The 20,608-nt window shown below is 44.2% G+C and overlaps 1 protein-coding gene across 4 annotated transcripts in view; it reads right to left on the bottom strand.

Annotated features, from left to right (window-relative positions):
* Positions 1–8,374: 8,374 nt before the first annotated feature.
* The window catches only part of Sema6a (semaphorin 6A), a 128,169-nt gene continuing 115,935 nt past the window's right edge, over positions 8,375–20,608 (bottom strand). For 2 of the 4 annotated variants that reach the window (XM_087194683.1, XM_004836163.3), the window contains exon 20: positions 10,942–12,586. In XM_087194683.1, coding sequence (XP_087050809.1) covers positions 11,391–12,586 — 1,196 coding nt within the window. In that variant the 3' untranslated portion in view covers positions 10,942–11,390. Of the gene's footprint in view, positions 12,587–20,608 lie in introns of all 4 variants that reach the window. The other 2 variants (XM_004836164.3, XM_004836165.3) reach the window with 2 other exon arrangements.

The raw sequence follows: 20,608 nt of genomic DNA, 5'->3' as shown, positions 1-20,608 counted from the left end.
CTCTCTCGTTTCGTATTCAGATCTCACTGTGGCTGTGAATGACTGAGGTCCTTGAATGTGTGCTGGGTGAGGGTTCGGTGAGGGTCGGGGTGGAGGGTACTGAGAACTTTGTTGTGTTTTAAATACTAGAAATTTCAGTTGCTCGCTGTATATCCTATGTTAAAGTGCTTTGGAAGCCAGGACGGACATCACAGCAGTATAGATGTGGGAGCGTGCATGGGGAGCACCTGCAAAATGGGCTGCTCCTGGCTATTGTGTGCTGGTGGAAAGATGAGCCTGAGGGATCAGGCTGACTCCCATCCCTCCTGGCATTGGTCTCTCATACTCCTACAGTGCTGACTGTCTTTTGGCTGTCTGATGGGCACTCTTGTTCACATTGAAAAAAGGGCCCCATCCCATCCTACCACAGTAAGACAGATGACTAAAAGCACTGGATCTGGAATCACCCAAATGTACACACTGGACCCACCAGTTACTAGTCTGTGAGTATGAGAAAGTTCTTGTATGTACTACAGTTACCTTATCTGTCAAATGGAAATAACAAAGGACACCTACCCAATAGGGTTCTTATACGGATTATATGACCTAATGCCTCAGAAACACTTATCCACTGCCTGGCAGCTGGTGAATGTGCAATTTATGCTGCAACTGTTACAACATCTATGGAAACCACTAACAGTGATTTTGTCTCTGTGGCGTGTGGAGATTCAACTCTTACTATGTTTTGTCTGCTGATGGTAACTCCATTTAGCAAATGATTTGTCATGCACCTGCAATTTGCTAGGCTCACTGTAGGCAGTGAGCTTATAAAAGTGGAAAAGATAAAGTTACTATCCTTGATGTGCTTAGTTTCATGGGGGAAGCAAAGCTTTGTGGAAGGTATTAAAACCTTTATGCACAGAGTGCTCTGGGAGAGGAGAGAAGAGCAGAGCACAGCCAGGGAGCTCAGCAAGGGCTTGCTGGAGGCAAGAGGCCAACCCAGGGTGTTGATGTAGCACATGCCGAGGCTGATTATTATAATACATGAGCACTGTGCAATAAGTTCTATACGCTCTTAGCTGGATGTGGTGGTGCATGCCTGTCATCCTAGCTACCCTAGAGGCTAAGGCAGGAGGATCATAAGTTAGAGACCATCCTAGCCAATTGAGTCAGACTCTGTCTCAAAATGAAATATTAAGAGGATTCAGTGGTAGAGCACCCCTGGGTTCAATCTCTGGTACCACAAAAATACTTACTCATGCTCTTACATGGACAGAGCGTGACAGACAGCTGACTCCCTGCAGTATCCTCTCTCTCTCTCTGGTTTATTTTTTTGAGATGAGATCTCACTGTGTAATTCAGGCTGGTCTCAAACATGCACCTATCCTCCTGCCTCAGCCTCTTGAGTACAGGGATCACAAGTATGGGCCACCACTCCTTGGCTTTTCTTATATTTTTAAAATTTAAATTTTTTATTTAAAATATTTAATTGATGAATGAAAATTAGATATATTCCCAGTGTACTGTATGGTTACTTGTGATATGTGTGCAATGTGCCATGACTACCACAAACAAATCACCTAACACTCATGCTGTACCTCAGGTCCCCAGAAACTGTTCATCTTGTTTGACTGAAAGTCGGTGCCATTCGACCAGCGCCTCCCCATCTTCCTTATGCTGTGTCCCTTAGAAACCACCATTCTGCCCTCTGCCTCGGCCCTAGGTTTAGTCTTCAGTACCACACACACATGAAAAATAAATTAAAATAAAAATAAATTTTAAAGAAGCCACACTCTTGGGACGGGAGGCAGGGAGGGCTTGGGGTTGAGGGAGCTGAGCTTTCATCCAGGCCATCTGAGGCTGAGTACAGCATGCTGGCCTTGACAGGCAGTGCTGAAGATGTGTTTCAGGAAATGGCTGAATCCACCAGCTTGGAGAGCAAGTCACTGAAACAGGCTGCCCAAGGCCAGCCAAGGCCACAGGTGTCCTGTGCTGCTTCCAGGAGTTTACAGCTGGGTTCTTCAAAGCGCATCCTGGGCCCCATTGCCAAGGCCTGAGCATCCTCCCTAGAGGAGCAGTTTGGACCCAGCAATCAGGAAGAGCCCCAGGTGGCAGGAGAGGCAGAATCTGTCACCAGTTGTTCCCAGACCTCCCACCTGGGAGAGACAAGGATGGCAGTGTAGTGGCCTTGATGTGGTCCTCATGCGGCTGAGATGGCCATACCAGTGAAAAGGAGCCAGATCTCTTGATCAGGCCAAGCAGAGATTTATTTAACCAGGCCGAGCTGGCTGCTTTCTTGACAGAGAAGAGTAGTTAGGGGAGAGAGAAAAGAGATGTTTGATTATCAGCAGGCTGGGAACTCAGTCATTTAAACTGATGATTTAGGGGGTTGGGATCTGATTTTGTGACCATGCGGGAGAAGAGGGACTCAGTGGGGATTTGATTCTGCATGCTCTGGTGGAGGAACATCGACCTCACAGGCAGGCATCAGCAAGTCTATTTTGCAGATGGGGTGAATGAGGTGCCAGAAGTTTGAAAGGCTGTCTGGTCCCCAACAGTAACCCACAGATAGTGAGGCCAGCAAAGAGTGGAACCCAGGTCACAGCTCACAGCACGAGGCACTTCCTTCCAGGCTACTGTGCCTTGTGAGGGGGGATGTCAAACTGCCAGTGAAGACCGACTGTCCCTAAAAGCCCCTGTGAGGTGGTCTGGAGCACCTCTTACTCACAGCACCCCCCACCCCCCCCCACACAAACACCAAGCCAATGTCCCCAGGCCCAGGTCTGTCTGCTGCTCTGGCCAGGTAATTAGAGAGGATCCTTTTGGGTCACTGTTTCTTGAGGACAAAGGGATCCCTTTGGTTTCTTGATTAGAAAGCCCAGCAGATTGAGTGACAAGGAAAAGTTTTTGATCTTGCTATTATAGTCACCTAATTAAAATGAAATGCAGATGCTCCAACACCTAGTAATTTTCACCTCATGTTGGCTCCAATTACAGCCCTTTCGTACTGACTTACACTGTTTAAATTACAAAGTCAGAAGGAAATATGACTATCTGCCTGTTTTTATTCATACATATAAGTCTAACACATTATCTTTTCTCCCCAAGCAAGAAATGTGATCATAGTTTTTCTCTTTACCCTGAAAACAGATTGGAATAAATTTTTGGCTCTTAAATAAAATTAGACACCAATAAGAACATCAAATAAGCAAACACCTACGTCAACTTTCAAGAGACAACTTTGTTACACACACACACACACACACACACACACGCACACACAAACAGTATTTTGTTCCCAAGAAAGGAAGAGGCAGATCCTCAGAACACAGATAGCATTTGTAAATCATGTTTGAAATATATAGCTCCCTTTTCAAAGTTTACTGTCTGACCCTTTGTATAAGAGAAAGTTACCTTTACTGAACTCATAATTAAGTAAATAGCATTGCAAGGCACGTGGAATTACACATATAGTTTATATTACCACTACCTTATTTGATTGCACCCAAGCCTATTTACTAAAAACCACATTTACTTACTAATAAATGGCACTGTGGACTGAAAACAGGGCTTTAATTGTCTAGCAAACAAAACAAACATTAACCAACTAAATGGTAAGAGAAAGGTGGGGTTCAAAAAGAGAGTGTCTGCTTTCCTCTCCCTGGGAGTGGAGTCTGAGGCCTCCTTTCAGGGGCAGCAGAGGAAGCTCCTGGCATCTTTGGAGTGCGGTAGAGTAGCTCCCCACAGTGCCTGGCTCAGCAAGCTGCCTGGGGCAGGAGAGGCTGATGCTCTCCCCAGGGAAGGGGGTCCTGCCTCTCCATGATCTCCTTCTCTAACCCTTGTGAACTCCAGAAGGGCAAGTCTGTGGGCAGGAGGCTGGGGTGGGATTATGAGGATGTGAATCTATACCTACATGGATCCCAACTCTGCCTTCTGTCTCCTGGAAGAGCTCTTTTATGCACTCAACTAAATCATTTGACCATTGACATCAGTGATGAATTCAGGTGGTTTAGCTGCTGCCCACAGTGCCAAAGTGGGCAAGAGGACTGGCTGGAGTCTTTTTATAGCCCCCTTGTGAAGGGAGAGCTGGGCAAATCTTTCATTCTTCTGCACATTTCTTCTTCTTTGCTCCCCGTTCCTCCTGGTTCTCATAAGCTTCTTATATTTCTTTTGTGATCTGTGTGGCACGGGTGGGATAAAGCTGCTCAGGAAGCCAAGAGCCTTTTATCCTTTTGCTTTCAGGGAGGGGTCTGTTGCTGCCCGAGGCGGTTGGGTGGGCCATGGAGTTTAGCTTCAACTCCCTCTTTTCCTGCTTTGTTGACAGTTCCTAATAACACCACTGGCAGCAGTATTCTGCAGATGCAGGAAGGAAGAGATGTGTTCTTTAATGATGGAAAAAATATGAGAGCACAATGCCCTTTAAATAGAAAGTGTGTGCCTCGCCTTTATTTTGGGGACTTTATTGTTGTGACTATTTCTCCTGGGAAATGATGCAGGAGGCTCTTCCCCTCCAGTGAAGCACGGTAATTGTGTAACCTGAGGTGTCCCCAAGAGAGCTTCGGGATGATGTCAACACACAGGGTTTTAACATGGCTAATTTTTCTGTTGATCATTGCTTTAACAGGTCCCTCCTCTCTAAACTCCAATTTCTGTAATGGGATGATCACGTATGTGCTGCCCTTTCTTGCAGGTTGTTATGAGTATCAAATAATATAATGGACATCATTATGGGTGCAAACTGTAAAATGCTACAAATGCAAAATGTCACTGTTATTGACAGTAGGAAAACCTGCCAGCCCCTCTTGGGTGGTGGTATCATTTCACTTTTTAAGTTTTTTTGAAATAAATGTGAATCCTATTATTGAATTTGTACTTTTGCACTGATGTGAAACTAGATGTGAAAAATATTCAATGCCCACACCAAAGAATTGAAACTAGGTTTTGCTGAGATCAGCTGGCTTTCCCTCTTCCCCATAGCACAGTCAGGGTAGTCATTGTGAGGCCCAAGAAACAAGAATGATAGTTTCCTAGGTTGGTTTTTCATCACTTTTGTACCCTGTAAACCCTTGGGAACCCTGCCCCAGTTTCCCTCATGCTGCTAGCCTGGCATTTGGCATCATGTTCAATGTCACCTTCATCCTTTTCTTTTTCTTTTTCTGAAAACTATCAATAAAAAATGCTTCTGATTTCATGGTTACCTACTTTTCACTTTCATTGGCTTCCTTTATTTGCAGTATTATTACAGCCCATTAGCCTGACTGATGACTTGCTCTGGGGATGGTGTTAATGATTCTTAAGACAGTCTTCTATCTGAAGGTGATTAAGAAAAATAAAAAGTTGTTAGCCACCTGAGTTGGCGTCAGTGAATATGCTGTAAGGAACTTGTGTCCAGGCTCCTCTGCAAATGCCTTGGCTCATTTTTCTAAAATTGTATTTTTATTATAACTCCCTTTTGAGCAGAAAGGGCTTGGGTGTGACCCATGCTTCACCGGGAAAATGGTGACAGTGCTTTCAAAGGGGCCACCATCAGCAGACACAGGTTCTGATCACTGTGACATTTTTTGTATGAGACACCAAAGAAAAGGTACTCATGAAAGCATCTGTGTGCACAAATATGTGCATGAATATGTGTGCAGAGGGGGAAGGGAAACCCCCTGCCACTCAGCTGCCTCCCTTGATTTGCTCAGATTTCATTTCCATTTGCTACAGGGACATCTGCACATTTTTCTGTCCAGCCACATTTAGCGCACATCAGTTCAGCCAGAACTCTCTGCTGAGGTCAGCTATCCCCCAACCCTGGCATCCCGGGGGGTGGGGGGTTACAGCTAAGGACACACAATAATCTAAATGGAATATTGAAGATCCCCATCTGTCTGGCAGTCCTGATCAATAAATGTGAGCCCTTCTGCTCCACTTCTGTACGAGAGACACGTCACCACCTGGATTTAAGACAAGCATGAGATGGGGGTTTCTAAGGTTAGTGAGTCCAAACCCCCAGCTGTCACAGCATTGAGCCAGGAGAGGGATTATGTTCTTAATAATGTTATTTTGTTACTAAAAGGTTCCTATAAATTCCCCTCACCCCTTTCCTTCAAGCAAAATATACCAGTGTCTGAAATTTGAGGTGTCTTTCTGACACTCTTGCTTGCTGATTTCTTTTTGAAAGAGCTTTTGTTCAAGCAGTAAAACCCAGGCACTGTGCTTCTGGGCCATTTCGTCTGGCTTCTGCCAAATTGCAAGGCTGAACAAAAAGACCAGTTTGTGTCTATCTGACATATCACTTGAGGAAAGCAGGCAGGTCCAGTATGTCAGCTCTGGACCTGTGAAATACCTACCCCGAGTCTGTATAGGAACCATTCCCTAGGGACAGCAGTCTGAAGACTCACTGCAGAAATCTCCAACCCCTTTAATAAGCATGCAAGCAAACAGACACAATTAAAACTCTGGATTGTCTAAGGCATTTTTTCTCTGAGCAGGGCCATCCCTGGGGCTCCAGCTAAAATACTGACTACACCTGTTCAGCCTCTATCACCTCTTCACCAGCCCAGAACAAAGCTGACTGCAGCAAAAGCACCAGACAAGGATCAAGTTGCACTGCGGAGATTATGCCACCCCCTGTGAGCTGAGAGTCTGCCCACCCTCTTGCCTGGGCCTGGATGAAGGACTCTGGTGAGCTGGGCTGGTGAAGGGGAGGTGTGTGGAGGCTTCTTCTGAGAAGAATGGTGGAGAGAGAGATGCTGCCTGGTCTGGAGTGTCACTTTTCCAGCTGGTGCAGCAGTAGGTAACAACCTGAGTGGACAAGGTAAGAAGTGATGAATCTGCCTTCACTTCAGCTGCTTTCCACCAGGTTCGAGATCACAAGCAGATCCTCTACTCAGTAGTACCCAGCTTCCCCTATTTTTAAAAACAAAACATCCCATTAGACTAGTTTTGGCCATCCTGAGTTCTATAAGACATTTGTGTAAATCTAGGCAAGGCCAACCTGCCAATCACACACGAAGAAGGAAGGTCTTCTGTCTACAGAGGAAGGGACAGTCACAGAGCTGTTCACTGTCTTTCCTACACAATCTGAAATTAGATGTGGGCTTTCCACTTGTATTGCTCCTCCCAACCTGGCTGTCAGATGGCATACTGGCCAGCCAGCCTGCAGTCTCTCCCTGGACCAAGCCAGTTCCCACATGACCACCAGGTAGCTCACTAAAGCTCTAACACACGCTTGCTGCTTCACCTGCTCCAAGCATACAGTGCTCTGTGTCCCCACAGCCAAAGTCTTCAGCATGGGAACCAAGGCCCTCCTGATCTGTCCCCAGCACCCTCCCCAGCCTTGCCCCACCAGGCTCTCTCACAGTCCCTGCTCAAGGGCTGCTCAATCTTTTATTTCCCAGGCAGCACACTTGGTGCCTTTGTGCAGCTTTCTCCTCATCCTGAGCTCGGTGTCCAGAGAACTTATTCTGTGAGAACCAGGTCAGAAGTTGCCACGTGACCCCACCTCTGGGGAGCCTCTTCAGCACCCTGTGCTTACATCTGAGCGTGGTGCTTATGAGGAACATGTCAATCTGTCTTTGCAAATGAGGAGGCAAGAACTACATCCAGTGAACTCCATGCCAACAGTGCCTGGCATTAAGCATGTAACTCAAGCAACACAACTGGAAATGACGTAGAAAAAGATGTTGCACCAGGCTGAGACATCACTCCAGGTGTGAACCAAGGCCCCAAACTGCAGCTTTCCACACTTGGGCTGACCCGAAACATTTTTAAAAATTACTTTAGAAGGTCAAATAGCTGAGGACTTACTTAAATAACTGTTTTTCAAAATACCCCAGAGAGGAAAACCTGATCTAGGCCTTTCATGTTATTCTGCAAAATGAACACCAAGCATGGCATCCCAATATACCTCCAATGGAGTCTTTTGAGTTAGGAGGGAAATGCTAACAAGGAGTAAAATCCAGCACCCTCCACCTTATTAATATGCAAAAAGGCTGAAGTCACATCTGTGCAAGGATCTATTTTTAGTGGACCCTACATACTAAAATCTGAGCCTTGATCTCTTAAACTACCAAGGCTACCATAAATGTTTGATGATGAACAAGCCCATAAAAAGAAAATGCATAGAATGAATAGAAGGAGGCAATGCATGCTCTGCCTTTTAATTACCGGTGGCTTCTGCTGAAATCCTGCTCCAGGCTTGGAGCAGAGAAAACACATCAATAATTTGGGTGAGGGAGCAAGGTGTGGATATTTTTACAAACAAATTTATCAAACTATATTTTTATTTACCTAATGGAAATCAAATAAAGGCAAGAGGAGAGTCTCACCCGAAAAAATCAGGGGGTGGGGAGATTGACTAAAGTAGAAAAAAAAAGAGATAAATAAAAGGCAATCAGGACACAAAAGATAATGTAGAACAGTCTGGTTTTATTACTTTTAAGTAATAAAGATCCTTTTCCTTGCTTTTTTTCTTTTACCCTTTTTCTTTTTTTTTCTTTTTTACAACATACATTAAGTTGTGAATCAGATGTTAGGAGATGTGGAGATGGGTGGAAAATTGGTGACATCACAATATTTTTACAACTTTACAACAAATATAAATCTGAGTCTGTTGCATCTACAGTGTCTAGCGAGGGAGGAAAGCAAAGGCACACTCAGGTTTATGGACCCTCCCCCCACACATGGGGAAAAGAAAGGGATAAAACACTTCGATGCAGAAGACCAGCTCCACACATGTGAGCACCAGCTAACACTGCACGCGATGGGCTGTGGGGTGCAGGAGGGTGCGACACATGTCTGCACACAGGTCTCCTCAACACAACTGGGGCAATGGTGTCCAGGACACAGGTACAGGATTCCCCTGACTGGGTGCTGCCCCACCAATACTCTTGAGAGTCCAGCACGGGGGAGAAGTTAGCAAAGGGATAGATGCCCAACACCTTCCCGACTTCTGCATTTGTGAGGAAATGGCAAGGGAGAAAACAGTTTCTCAGTTTCTAGAAAAGACGTCATGGTTTTAGTGTATAGTTTCGGGGGTGTGAATACTGACTCCACTAGAAAAGAAAACAACATAACCACCGTCCACCCCAGTGAAACCGCAAGGGACTCTCGGGACCTAGGGCCGTGCCCTCTTCCTCCACTGTATGCTTGGATCTCCAGGTGAACATGCTGATTATGAAGGCACCGCTTTTTCACTACCCCACTCAAAATCATCCTTGTCGGTCTTTTTCTTAAGGTTTCTTAATTTTTATTTTTAAAGACAAAACTAAACCCAAAAGATCAAACTGGAGATAGACAAAGCGACCACCAAATATACTGTTTAACTTCTTAAAACAAACAAACAAACAAACACTAACAACTGACAACAATGCTCACAGTTTACAGTATGTTGACATTTCTTTTGTTGGTGATAAAGTAAACAAAAGTCCCTTCCATGTGCTCCAACAAAGGAAAACCAAGAGGAGAGAAACACAGGCCATTCCTTCCTAATCCTTTACAAACAATAATAAAAGGATAAACAAGTTTTAAAAATCTTTTGCCCCACTCATTTTTGTCACATCCACATGATTGGCTTCATACTGAGTTGCTCATGAATTACAGGGGCCCAGCCTGCCCCCATTTATTTCCACTTGTTTCTTTGTGTGCACTGCATTTGTGTACTGAGTGCACAACTTAGAGATGCTTCCCAGGTGCCTAGCCAGCCACACACAGCGTGTTTTCCAGCCAGTGTACACAGCAGCAAGGACGATTAGGGCATTAGTCCCTTTTCTGCTGGCTAATGAGGGTGCCACCATATTGAAATGGGTGAGAATGTAAGAGGTGCAGAGCTCTGGAGGGAGGGGGTCGACACCCGCAACACTGGGGTCCACCCTTGGCAGCACAGCCGAAGGGTGGTTCAAGTTGGTGTGACTAGAAGGCGGTGTGAACTGGAGGGTGTGGGTCCACCCAGCACTGCCAGGCTGTGGCATCACAACCTTCCGGACTGCTTTCTTCTTCCATCTGTTTGACTCCAATCTTTCAGAGGGCTGGAGCATGGGTGGGGAGGAGGGAGGATTAAATAAATATCTGCATCTATTTCAGAAGGAAGGAAAAGTTGATCATAATGACAGTTTACAAGTGTACACAACTCAGGGTGTAAGGCACAAATTTACACGTGGAAAACAGGCTATTCACAGATGTAACCCACGAAAAACCCATGTGATCAAACTATTAATGTATGCAAGGTAGCAGCCAGCATATTAATTAGTTCACACCATTTGTGGATTTTATTTGCTGTCTCACATGCAAGGTGAAATGAGATGGCAAATCACAAGCTGGTGCCTTCACAAAAAGTAGGAACCACTGCCCACGCCAAGTTGGCACCAATGGGACAGGATATGCCATTCTAAAGGTTTCCCTCCGGGTTGCTTAGAAGTTAGGATCTGAAAGGGCTTTTAAACTAATTAATTTTTTGTATGTTATAGGCCAGAGACCTGATCTGCAAATTAACTGGTAGATTTAAATAAATATTCCCCTCCTAACTCTTTCTTTTAGCTACAGACCAGACAGTCCAACCAAACAAAGCTCAGAATTCCAGCTTCAACTTATTTACTCAGTGAATTTATTGTAAAAATAAAGAAACTCAATTATTCCAGTTAATGGATTTCACGTTAAATAGTTTAACTTTCAAGGGGCTTCAGAAGAGCTGTTTGTAGGCTGATATGTGGAAGAGTCCTTTCTTTAAGGAAAAAAAAAAAAGTGAACAATAAATAAAGAGTTACTTGCGTTATCGGTCACGTTATTTCATTAAAAGGGAGGAGGAGCAGAAATCTATGATATAGTCGCCCAACATGGCATTTATCTGCTGTAACAGAAAGCTGTAACACTGGTGGGCATTTCACAGTAACTGCGCATAGTAAACTTCTGCCATTGTTAAAGTCTGAGTTAGAATTATCAATGAATTCTTTATTTTTTGTCTTTTTAAATTTTCATGATTTTTAAAAATGTGTTTGTGTTTTGCAGTCTGGAACGCCAGCCCAGTTTGGCAACGCCCCGTGCAGTCACGGACAAGTGTTGTGGTTGCTGTTCACATGTGTGTGTGTATGTGTGTGTATGTGTGTGCACGTGTGATGGGAAATGGGGTGGTTGTGTGCTTTTGGCTCATGTTTGTGATGATAACTGAAGTCTCTCGTGGGTCCGACCTGCTGTGCGGTGTGGGGAAGAGTGAAGGAAGAGAATGGGGGTGAGTCTGTTGCACACCTTCACCAAACCACGTGGCCCGATTTTTGAGAGTACTCCTGTGTCCGGGAGAGGAGGACACGGTGTCCTCAGCTCTGCCGCGGCCATCTGGGTCTGGAGGGCGCCCGAGGCGATGGAGAACCTTGCTGAGCTAAGCGGATGACTCGCCTCGCTTGCTGGTCGACTCCTGAGCCCTCCCCCTGGCATTATGTACACGCGTCATTGGGCTTCATGGATGTGGAAAGGGGAGCAAAGGAGGGTTTGGGGGGTACGTCCGGCTTTAGCGAGGGTGTGCGCTTCAGCCCCGACCTGGTCAGTGAGTTGTAGGCGTTGAGGCTGGGCTGCCTCGACACTGTCACAGCCTGGCCGGAGGGCTGGGCGCTGTGCACCTGGATGGAGTCCACCCTCTGCGGGGCGGGGGGCGGGTTGTCCCCCCGGCCAAAGCTCTGGTTTCTAGAGAGGTGGGAGGAGTTGGAGGAGTTAGTATTGTTTCTTTTCAGAGAGGTGGCCTGGTGGCCCCTCGACAGCGAGTTCGTGGGGTAGCTCCTCTTGTAGTCAAGCCCGTAGGAGTGGTGCGCTGCTTCCAGACGCTTGCTCAGGCCATGCTGAGACAGGGAGGCTCCCGGCGGGCCCAGCGAGGCCTCCCGCTGGGGAACCTTGGGGGGCAGGCTGTCCAGGTTCTCCGCAAGGTTCACCCCGTGATTGGGACTTTGGCTGCTGAGATGCTCCTTGATGGTCTTATACTCCAAGGTGGCAGCCTGGTCTTCCAGTGCCATTTGGGCCACCTCGCTCATTTTGGGCTGGTCCACGTACTCGTGTTGGTAGCCCTGCTGTGTGATGGGCAAGACCACCACACTGGGGATGTGGCTCGGGGAGGCCCGGAGGGGCAGGTCCGTGGGGATCACGGGAGAGCCCATGGGGGGCATGTCTTTTGTGCAGGCATTGATGAGGTTTTGATTCCTTTCCCACTCGCGGCTGCCGCGGCTGGGCTTCCGCTTCTGCTGCAGGGTCGGGGTGGACTCGGGGGTGGGCAAGGCCGTCAGGTCCATGTGGTGCTGGTCAGCCTTAATGAGCATCTTGGCGGTATTGCTGGGGGTGGCGAGCTTGCCGTTGTGCATGAGTGGCGTAAGGATGGCCTCTGGCTTTGGGTCTTTGGACTGAGTGTCCCCGAAGAGGCCACTGAGCTTGGTGACGCTGCTCATGGACCCCCGGCGCGAGTGGGTGAGGTCCTTTTCCTTGCGCTGCACGACCGCCACGTCCTTGCGCCGGTGATCACAGACGCAGTACACGGTGATGCCAGAGAAAACGGCCCCCATAACAAAAGCCAGAATCACTGCGATGGCCAAGAGAGTGACAGGAACGAGCTGGTCTTGTCCTTTGAGGTAACTTTCCCGAATCACTCCTGCAATAGACATTGCATAAGGTGTTCAGCAATGAAAGCACAGTGGGGCTTATTGTTGTTTGGCATTCACCCTGTTAATTAATAACAGTAATAAGTGATGATAGCACCCCTGCATAATTTGTCTTTAGGGTGCAGCTTGCCAAACATTAACTAATTAACCCTCCCTAGCCTGGCCCTGCCTATGTAAATCATCTTCCTCTGTTGCCTTATTTGGGTCTGTTACGCTCTCCAAGTACACATATTTTCTAGTTAGCTGCACTCCATGGAACATGGCAGCTTTTGGTTCACAAAATTTACCCCTTTTTCCTTTTCATTTCTTTTTAGTCTCTCCCTATAGAATTAGAATAACTGAGATATTTTCTATCTGGAGGAAGAGGCAACAATTATATGCATGTTAAATGGAGAAATCACACAACAATCCAAGCTTCCAGCTGGGCTCCTTTCTGATGACTTCTTATAGCACCAGGGTCTCTGTCAGGAGAAAAGTGCTTTCCAAGCAACCAGGGAATAGAGCGTACATGTCATTTACAGTGGAAGAAAAGAATTAAAGCTCACAGATTGCAACATTTATTCTTATTTTGCCTCCAAAAATTCCAGGTGTATATGCTGAATATTTCAATGGAATACTGGAACTGGGAAAATATTTAGAAAAAAAGACCATTTGGGAGCCCCATAGAGGGTTTGAGAGATGTCAGTCCCATTGTTATGCTTAAGAGTTTGCTGCCACTGTGAGGTTCTTCAGCAGAGCTAATCTCTTCAATTTAATAAAAATTATGTGACTACACCCGTCTATAATCTTACACTACATTAACCAAGAAGCTGTGTTTCTGAAGTTGCTTTCCTGTTCCTGCTTAATCAGCCACCAAGCTGAGTGACTCTAATCAAATGCAAACACTGAAGCTTTTATTTTTTAATACCAAGTGAGAATACACATCACAATTGTCAGATCTTAAGTGCTTGATGCAGTAGCTAAAAAAAAAATCTCAAATACCTCAATTCCTGCCTCTGGAGAGTGAAAGAACATGAATACATTAGAAGCACTGCATGGGCTGAGGAAATGTAAATATTGTTTCTATTATGGAAATGATAGCAAGACAGAAAATGTACCCTCTTTGCTCTCAGGAGACACATTTTTCATCTACTAAATCAACTCTTTCTGGAACATGTTTAATATATTTTACTGGCAGGTATCAGTGGGACAGAATTACAATGAAGTAAAATAAAAAAAAATCTCTACTCCTCCCCAATACTACAACATGCAACCCTTAAACTTCTGCTGAAAACAGTTTTTTTTTTCTTTAAGGTCACAGCTGAGACCTTGAAGAAATGCAGCTTTGTCCTGGGGGTTCTTCTTGCTAAGATATTTTGATTACTGGAGTGATGGTTTTAAAACCCAGAAACCTTAGCCTGCAGATTAGATCCTTTTCTCTAAAGGACCCTCTCCTTGATGGGGTGACATTACATCTGGTTGCTGTAAAAATGATTGTCCTGTGACAAAGGATTGTGACTTGAAGTGGCAACACAGAAGCAGCAAAATCTCTTGAAGAACATTCTGTGATTAAACAAATACCCTTGGTGATGAAAGGGAGTCACCCTAAGGAAAATGCTTAAGGTGATGAGACACTGAATAACTCCCAAACATGACACTTTTCCCATATTTCCATATTTATCTTTAGCATCTTTTAAGGAATAGACACCAGGAAGCAAAAATCCACCTATAACTCCCACCTTTTATGTGCGGGGCTCTCTACACAGCAGGGTTCCTTGCATTCAAATATGTTTTAATACCCAGTCAACCAAGAAAATGTGCTAATGAAAGTTTCTTCCTAAAATTTTCATTTCCTTATTGTTATGCTAAAACAGCAATTGATTTTCCTTGTATGGGTTCTATTGAACCTCTTTTTTTTAAACCACCTACACATGATTGCACAAAAATATATACCTGTGAATAAAGTGAATTTCGTTTCCCTTATTGAATTGGTGATTTCAGTAGGCTCTAACACCACTAGGCAACCACAGATGATGGGGAATAAGCACAATTTTTCATGGCAGAGGACACTTCATGGAACACTTTTAGACAATTTTATTGAGGGGTGAGCTGTATCTTCCCAAAATATGTTTAGTTTTCATAGGAAGCTGTCAACAACTGACTTTGGTACTCTACAATTTCATGCTGACTCCTGATTTAAATCTCATGTGACTCTTATAAGACTTGTCTTCCATAATCATCAGGTGATTTTTTTAATGTTGGGTGATCACCCAGTCTACTGTGTAGTATGTCCAGGAACTCCACTTGGGCGAACAGTGGCAAGAATAGCCAAAGGAAATAATGATTGTTGTTCTTGAGATTTGCAAAACTAAAAACTATCTCATGACTAGCTGATTAGAATCAGATGTATGCCATTTGACCCCACACCTCCACCTATAAGAAGGTGTCCACCCACCTGTGATCATCAATCTTCTCTATATAAACCGCCCCTAAATCAGCCTTGTAGGAATATGGCCTTGTAGGATGAAATGGTCCTCCAGCTTCCTGTCACCTAGCTCATAGCAAGAAATTTCTGTTTCTACTGCTGCTTTGGCTCTCAACATTGGCTCTGGCATGCAGCTGAGCACACCAAGCCTTTTGTGAGGTAAAGAGGCAGAGCAATTTATCCATTGCTTCCTTTTGGCTCCCAGATATGCCGTTCTTCTTTCACACCTGAAGTTCCTTAGCTATCTTAGATTCATGAAAACCACTTGCTCTTTTGCTGGGAAAAGACTTTTTTTTTAGTGGATGATATTTGAGTTCAGGTTTTTGGTTGTTAACAAATCAAGTAGAATCTGACCTTTAAGGAAGATAGTGTCTCAGATAGTTTTTTTCATCTCATTTTGTTATGTAAATAATGCCCTTAAAAACCTTTCTGCATCTCTTCATCTTGTAGACTTGCAGGCAGGGGATTTCCTCATTTGCTTGTGCAAATTCAGAAACCCATGCCCAAAGTTAGAAAGAGATCAGAGATTAAATTGAAAGTGCAGTGGAAGAAGGTAAGCGTTATTCTTGCGGAGATGGTTTCTAAACTTAAGGCTTTCTGCTCACATCATGCAAAAGAGAAAAGGACCATTTATGAAAATGATCAAATCAGCTCTGTGACCTGGACATCGTGAAGGACAGTACAGCAGGCTTATCTGAGAGCCTCAACAGGGATGAAAAAGCCACACCACAGACTATCTCAGAAAGCTGGGAGTCTCAAGTGCCTATTTCAAGCTGGGTGACTTTTTGGCAAGTGACATCTCTAGGCCTCAGTTTTAATCTGTAAAGTGGGGTTAACACAATTTTACTGCCTTACTGGGTGTTAGAAGAATCAGATGAAACAAAGACTAGGAAAGCACTTAAACGCTGGAGTTTGCTGGACAAATCTAATGGTCAAAAGAAGCCACAAGGTAAGTGGTGAGTTAGTGGCTTGTAGAGGGCTGCTGAGTGACAGTCACAGCTGCTCCTATTGATTCTATTAGCTGTTGATCTCCCAGGGGTTAAAGGCAGACATGCTCTTCTCTGTTCCAATCTTATGTTGTCCAAGTGTAAAGCGGTGAGATGTTGAGACAACATCAAAGAGCACTTTTGTTTCAGGGCTTCCTATAGGTCTTCAATTTTGAAGTTACTGTAATTAAAAATTGTTGAGGAAAATGTTGAGCAAAACACAGCAATTATCATTCCCCATGGAGCTATAGTCCTACAGTCAGCTTGAGGGCAGTAGCCACGTATTTGTATTTATAACCTTGGCCATCCTCACCGCTGATAGCAGTGCAGCTAAATAAATGACTGTTGAATGCAAGGATTTTTAATATACTGTAAAGACACTTTAAATGCACTTCTAAACTCTTAAGAGTGACTGTAATCTTGCTTTTGATGTCACAAAGGAATCATATTGCTAATCAAGCAATAGAATTTTAATAATACTATCCATTGCATAAAAAAACTGTAAAAGTGTTCAGTGTTTATTCAAAACAATAAGAAAACATTTTAAAAATGAAGAGAAATTGGCTCTGGGATAATTCCAAAAGAGCCAAGGAGGGTAAATAGTTATTTGTAGCAATGGAGCGCTCCAGAGGGACTGAAAACTTTGAAACAAAGACATCTCTGCAAAGGTCAAAACGCAATGGGCTGGGAGGTTGGTGCCACCTGTGCTTCAGTCATGGCACTGGAGCCCTTGGTAAGTGGAGAGCCTTTGTTGGTGGATATTCTACCCTGCTGAGAATCCCTGCAGCAGGAATAGTTGAAGTAGGCTTCCCTGACCTGGGGTGTTCAAATGCCTTCTTCTGACAACCCCTGGGCCTTCTGCTCCACCAACTGAAAATGGGGCATTAGTAATGAACACAGTATCTGAAAAATCCTTTGGATTGATTCATTAACCCCCAGCTATTTCTCACCAGTCATGAGGTGCTAAATGATTTTTCTTTCCACCTTCCTATTGCAGGAAGCTAGGCGAGGCGCACAACGGCCTAGAGGCCCATTTCTCTGAAATCATGCCTTAAATTGGCAGAACTGAGAAAGGAGAGAATCTCCAGTGCATTTTTTTCCCCTAAGGTGAGAGTTTTCAGATGCTGCCAGGAGGCCTCAGTAAGGTAGTCTGAAGATCTTTAGAGGCTAAAGCAATGAAAAGATTATGAACAACTCTGCCCCCGAAGCCCTGCAACACATAATCCAAAACAAGAACAATTATAAACTTTACGAGGAAGCCTGATACAGTTCTGAATTTTCCTTCGATGAAATTGTTAATGAATTCTGAAAAATCAAACCCCAAATTCTTTATTTAAAAATATAGCTTCAGGTAGCCCTGCTTACAGAACTGTATCTGCTTAACTAGTGCATGGGTCAGAGGCCCAGCACCAAGCTCTGGGTCAGTTTGTTCTAGCAGTGATGCTGTCTCCCAACTCGAGACTGTGATTCTCTTGGTGTCTTTGTTATTATTCTTCTGGTATAACGAGGTTTTGGTTCCGAGCATCTTTGAAGCTGCTCTTAGCAAACATTTACTGAGCACGCTAAACCATTGTGCCGGGTGCTGGCAGTGACAAAGGGGAGTAAGAAGGGAGGCACTTGCACACAGCTCCACCCACAGTATGTAAGTGTAATCAAATACAGTTTTGATTTCTCTACCTCAATTCCTGGGTGTAAACTTTTCCTAGGTGATGGTATTTGAGCTAAGCCTTAAAGATGCATATGATTTCAACAGGAGCAGAGAAAGCAACAAAAACCAAGGGGTGGAGGGCAGCTAAAGGAAGGGCAGCAAAAGGAAAAGGAGAATGGCCTGACTCTTCTGGTCTCCTACATGTGCCAGACATGAGTCAGCCTGCTGTGCTCCTCCCTGCTTCTGGGACTTCACACAGGCTGTTCCCTCTGCCTGGAATATCCCTGCCCACCGAAATGAAACGGCACAGGAGACCATATCCTTTTAGGTCTCAGCTTCAAGAGAAGCCTTTTTCAATTTCTCAGATCAGGACAGTGCTTCCTTCTACAAATGTCTCCACAGCTCTGCCCTTCCTCTCTTCTAAACCACCACTTGTCAGATACTGTCTTGTGATTCTCTCACCTAGACTGCTCTAAGAGAGAAGGATTCACTACTGAATGCCCAGGCATAAAGGGGCTCAGTAAATGTCTGTTAAGCCAATAGTAAAACAATGCATGAATGAATCAGTAACATGGAGAAGACAAATATGACCTAGAAACATTTGAAAAAAGGTTATAAATAGCCTTGAATGACCAAAACAAGATGTTTAGAAGACCTATTAGTTTTGGAAGAAACATTCTTGGCTAATTTACCTGCAATTTCAAGGACCTTCTTGCCTGAGAAAGCTGACTTTGAGCTTCCTCTGCTCCACACTGAAGCAATTACTGAAAACCTACTGGTTTCAAAGAGTGTATAACTTTGTATCAAAAGCAGAGCTAGTCTATTACTGTTTTAAAAATTAACACTCTCAATCTTCAACACTCTCAATCCCCTGCACCCTACACAGGTGTCTAGGAGATGTTTTATATCCTATGAAGCAAAACAAACAACAATATACAAAATCAGTTGCACCTATCAAGCCAAACCCCAAGGAACAGCCCTCCTCACCCTCACACCAAATCCTCTCTGACTGGGTCAGACCCCGCAGGAGTAACTCGAAATGGTTAAGCACACTTGCGCCTCAGCCTGCTCCCTGGACTGCCCGCCCTGTGCCGCCGAGATATGATGGATGCGTCTGTCTCCATAGTGAAGTGATTAATAGGCATCTGTGTAAAGTGGACCCGGTGACCACAAAGACAACAAAGCCTCTCTGTGTCCTTTGGAGAAATATGCAAAGGCAAAGAGGAGGATGGACATTTCCTCCATCTCTGAGCCACAGAGGGTTTATGTTGGGTCTGAGAGCTAAGAAAGATGGCAAAATACCAAGAAAAGCCCCAGAGTAGGAGCCCCTAAAAATAGACTCATGATGCTGCTTTATAGTAAGACAAGCCTGCAATTTCCTTGAAATCCTCATAACAACTGGGGTGAATGGAATCTAACAACCCAATTTTTCTTGTTTGAAAATTTTCTTGCAATAAAATGCCAGGCTTACAGTCCTGTGAGGCAATATGAATGAACTAATCACGAGCCAAGCATCACCACGGCTATCCACACGGTGCCTACTGTATCCCTATTTAAGAAAAGAAAATAAATAGGGGAAAAACCCCAACTGGAGACATTTATTCTCAAAGCCACACCCCAGCCAATCGAGATGACCACACTGAAAGAGAAATGGGAGCTCTCTGTGGTTATCTCGGCAGGAAGCAGCCTTCTTGTCTTACGGCATAATGTGAACCAGATGGCTTAGGAATAAACTGATCCTCCAGCCGCCATGGAAATGGGCTCAAACTTTCCTTTTTCCTTTTATTTTTTTACTTTTTTCCTCCATGGCTGTCTAAAGATTAGGTACCAGGATAGAATATGGTCTTTAAGATTAAAGTTAGTGACTAACCATGTAGAGTACAGGCAGTAGACTAACCAGTAGAGGCAGCTTCCTAGGTCTGTTTCAGTCCAGAAGCTATTTTAAAACTCACATATTGAACATTGCTCACTGCGGTTGTCTACAGATGAATACACTTCCAGTTCTGTCACCTCTGAAATCAATGCAGTTTTGGTTGGGATGCCATCATAAGGAGAGAAGGGGAAATGAGCATGAAACTCAGTGGATTTCATTCTTTTAAGAACAGCTTCCCTGTGCTTGGTTCACTGGCCCTCTGTTACTACAGTTTCAGACTTTGTGTTGCTGGTAGGAATAGATTTCCAGAGCATGGATCGATGGATGTCTAGATCCAGAATTCTAACAGGACACGTTTTATAATCCATACCCTGGAATGCCACTCTGTGTTTCCATGTTTTATATGGTTACTGTTCTTGAAAAGGTAATTTGTTTTTTATATTAACAAAGTTTTTGAAAATTTTTAGAGTTTATTTTCCTGCCTTAGGTTTCTTTTTTTCTTTCCTAAATGAGATGGGAAACTCAATGTTTAAGTAATTTCTGCAACCAGACAAAATGTTCCTCTACTTTTCAACTTCCTGGTCCTTCCTATCTTCTTCATTTGTTCTCTCACAAAGCATTAAAGCTACAAAAGGAGATAGTAGGTCTTCTTATAAAATTGTGAAATTCAGATAATTGTTTGGATTAGCTGCAGTGCTTTTTCTCTACAAAGTAAAAATAAAACCAATGTGATGAAATGAGTATTAACACTAGTAAAACTGCCAAGTTAAACTTAACAGAAATAAAGTTCATGAGATTTAGGTCAAAGATGAGGGTAGGTGTTACTGGTTAAGAACACAAGCTTTGAGGTCATAAAATCCAAGATTTGAATCTGGGCTTTGCAAATAAGGGGCTGTGTGACCGTGGCCATGTCGCTCAACCTCTAAGCCCCAGTAGAGCTGGCTATGTGATGAGTATTTATGGGAGGATAAAATAGGCTAAATAAATGAATGCATGGAAAACAGTTAGCATTGTGCAGGAAACATGGTAATACCTAATAAT

Source organism: Heterocephalus glaber, unplaced genomic scaffold, assembly GCF_053883595.1.
Source record: "Heterocephalus glaber isolate CG9 unplaced genomic scaffold, H.glaber_assembly_v1.0 deba00001606, whole genome shotgun sequence".
Lineage (NCBI taxonomy): Eukaryota > Metazoa > Chordata > Mammalia > Rodentia > Bathyergidae > Heterocephalus > Heterocephalus glaber.
This window is presented reverse-complemented; position numbering and strand designations above follow the sequence as displayed.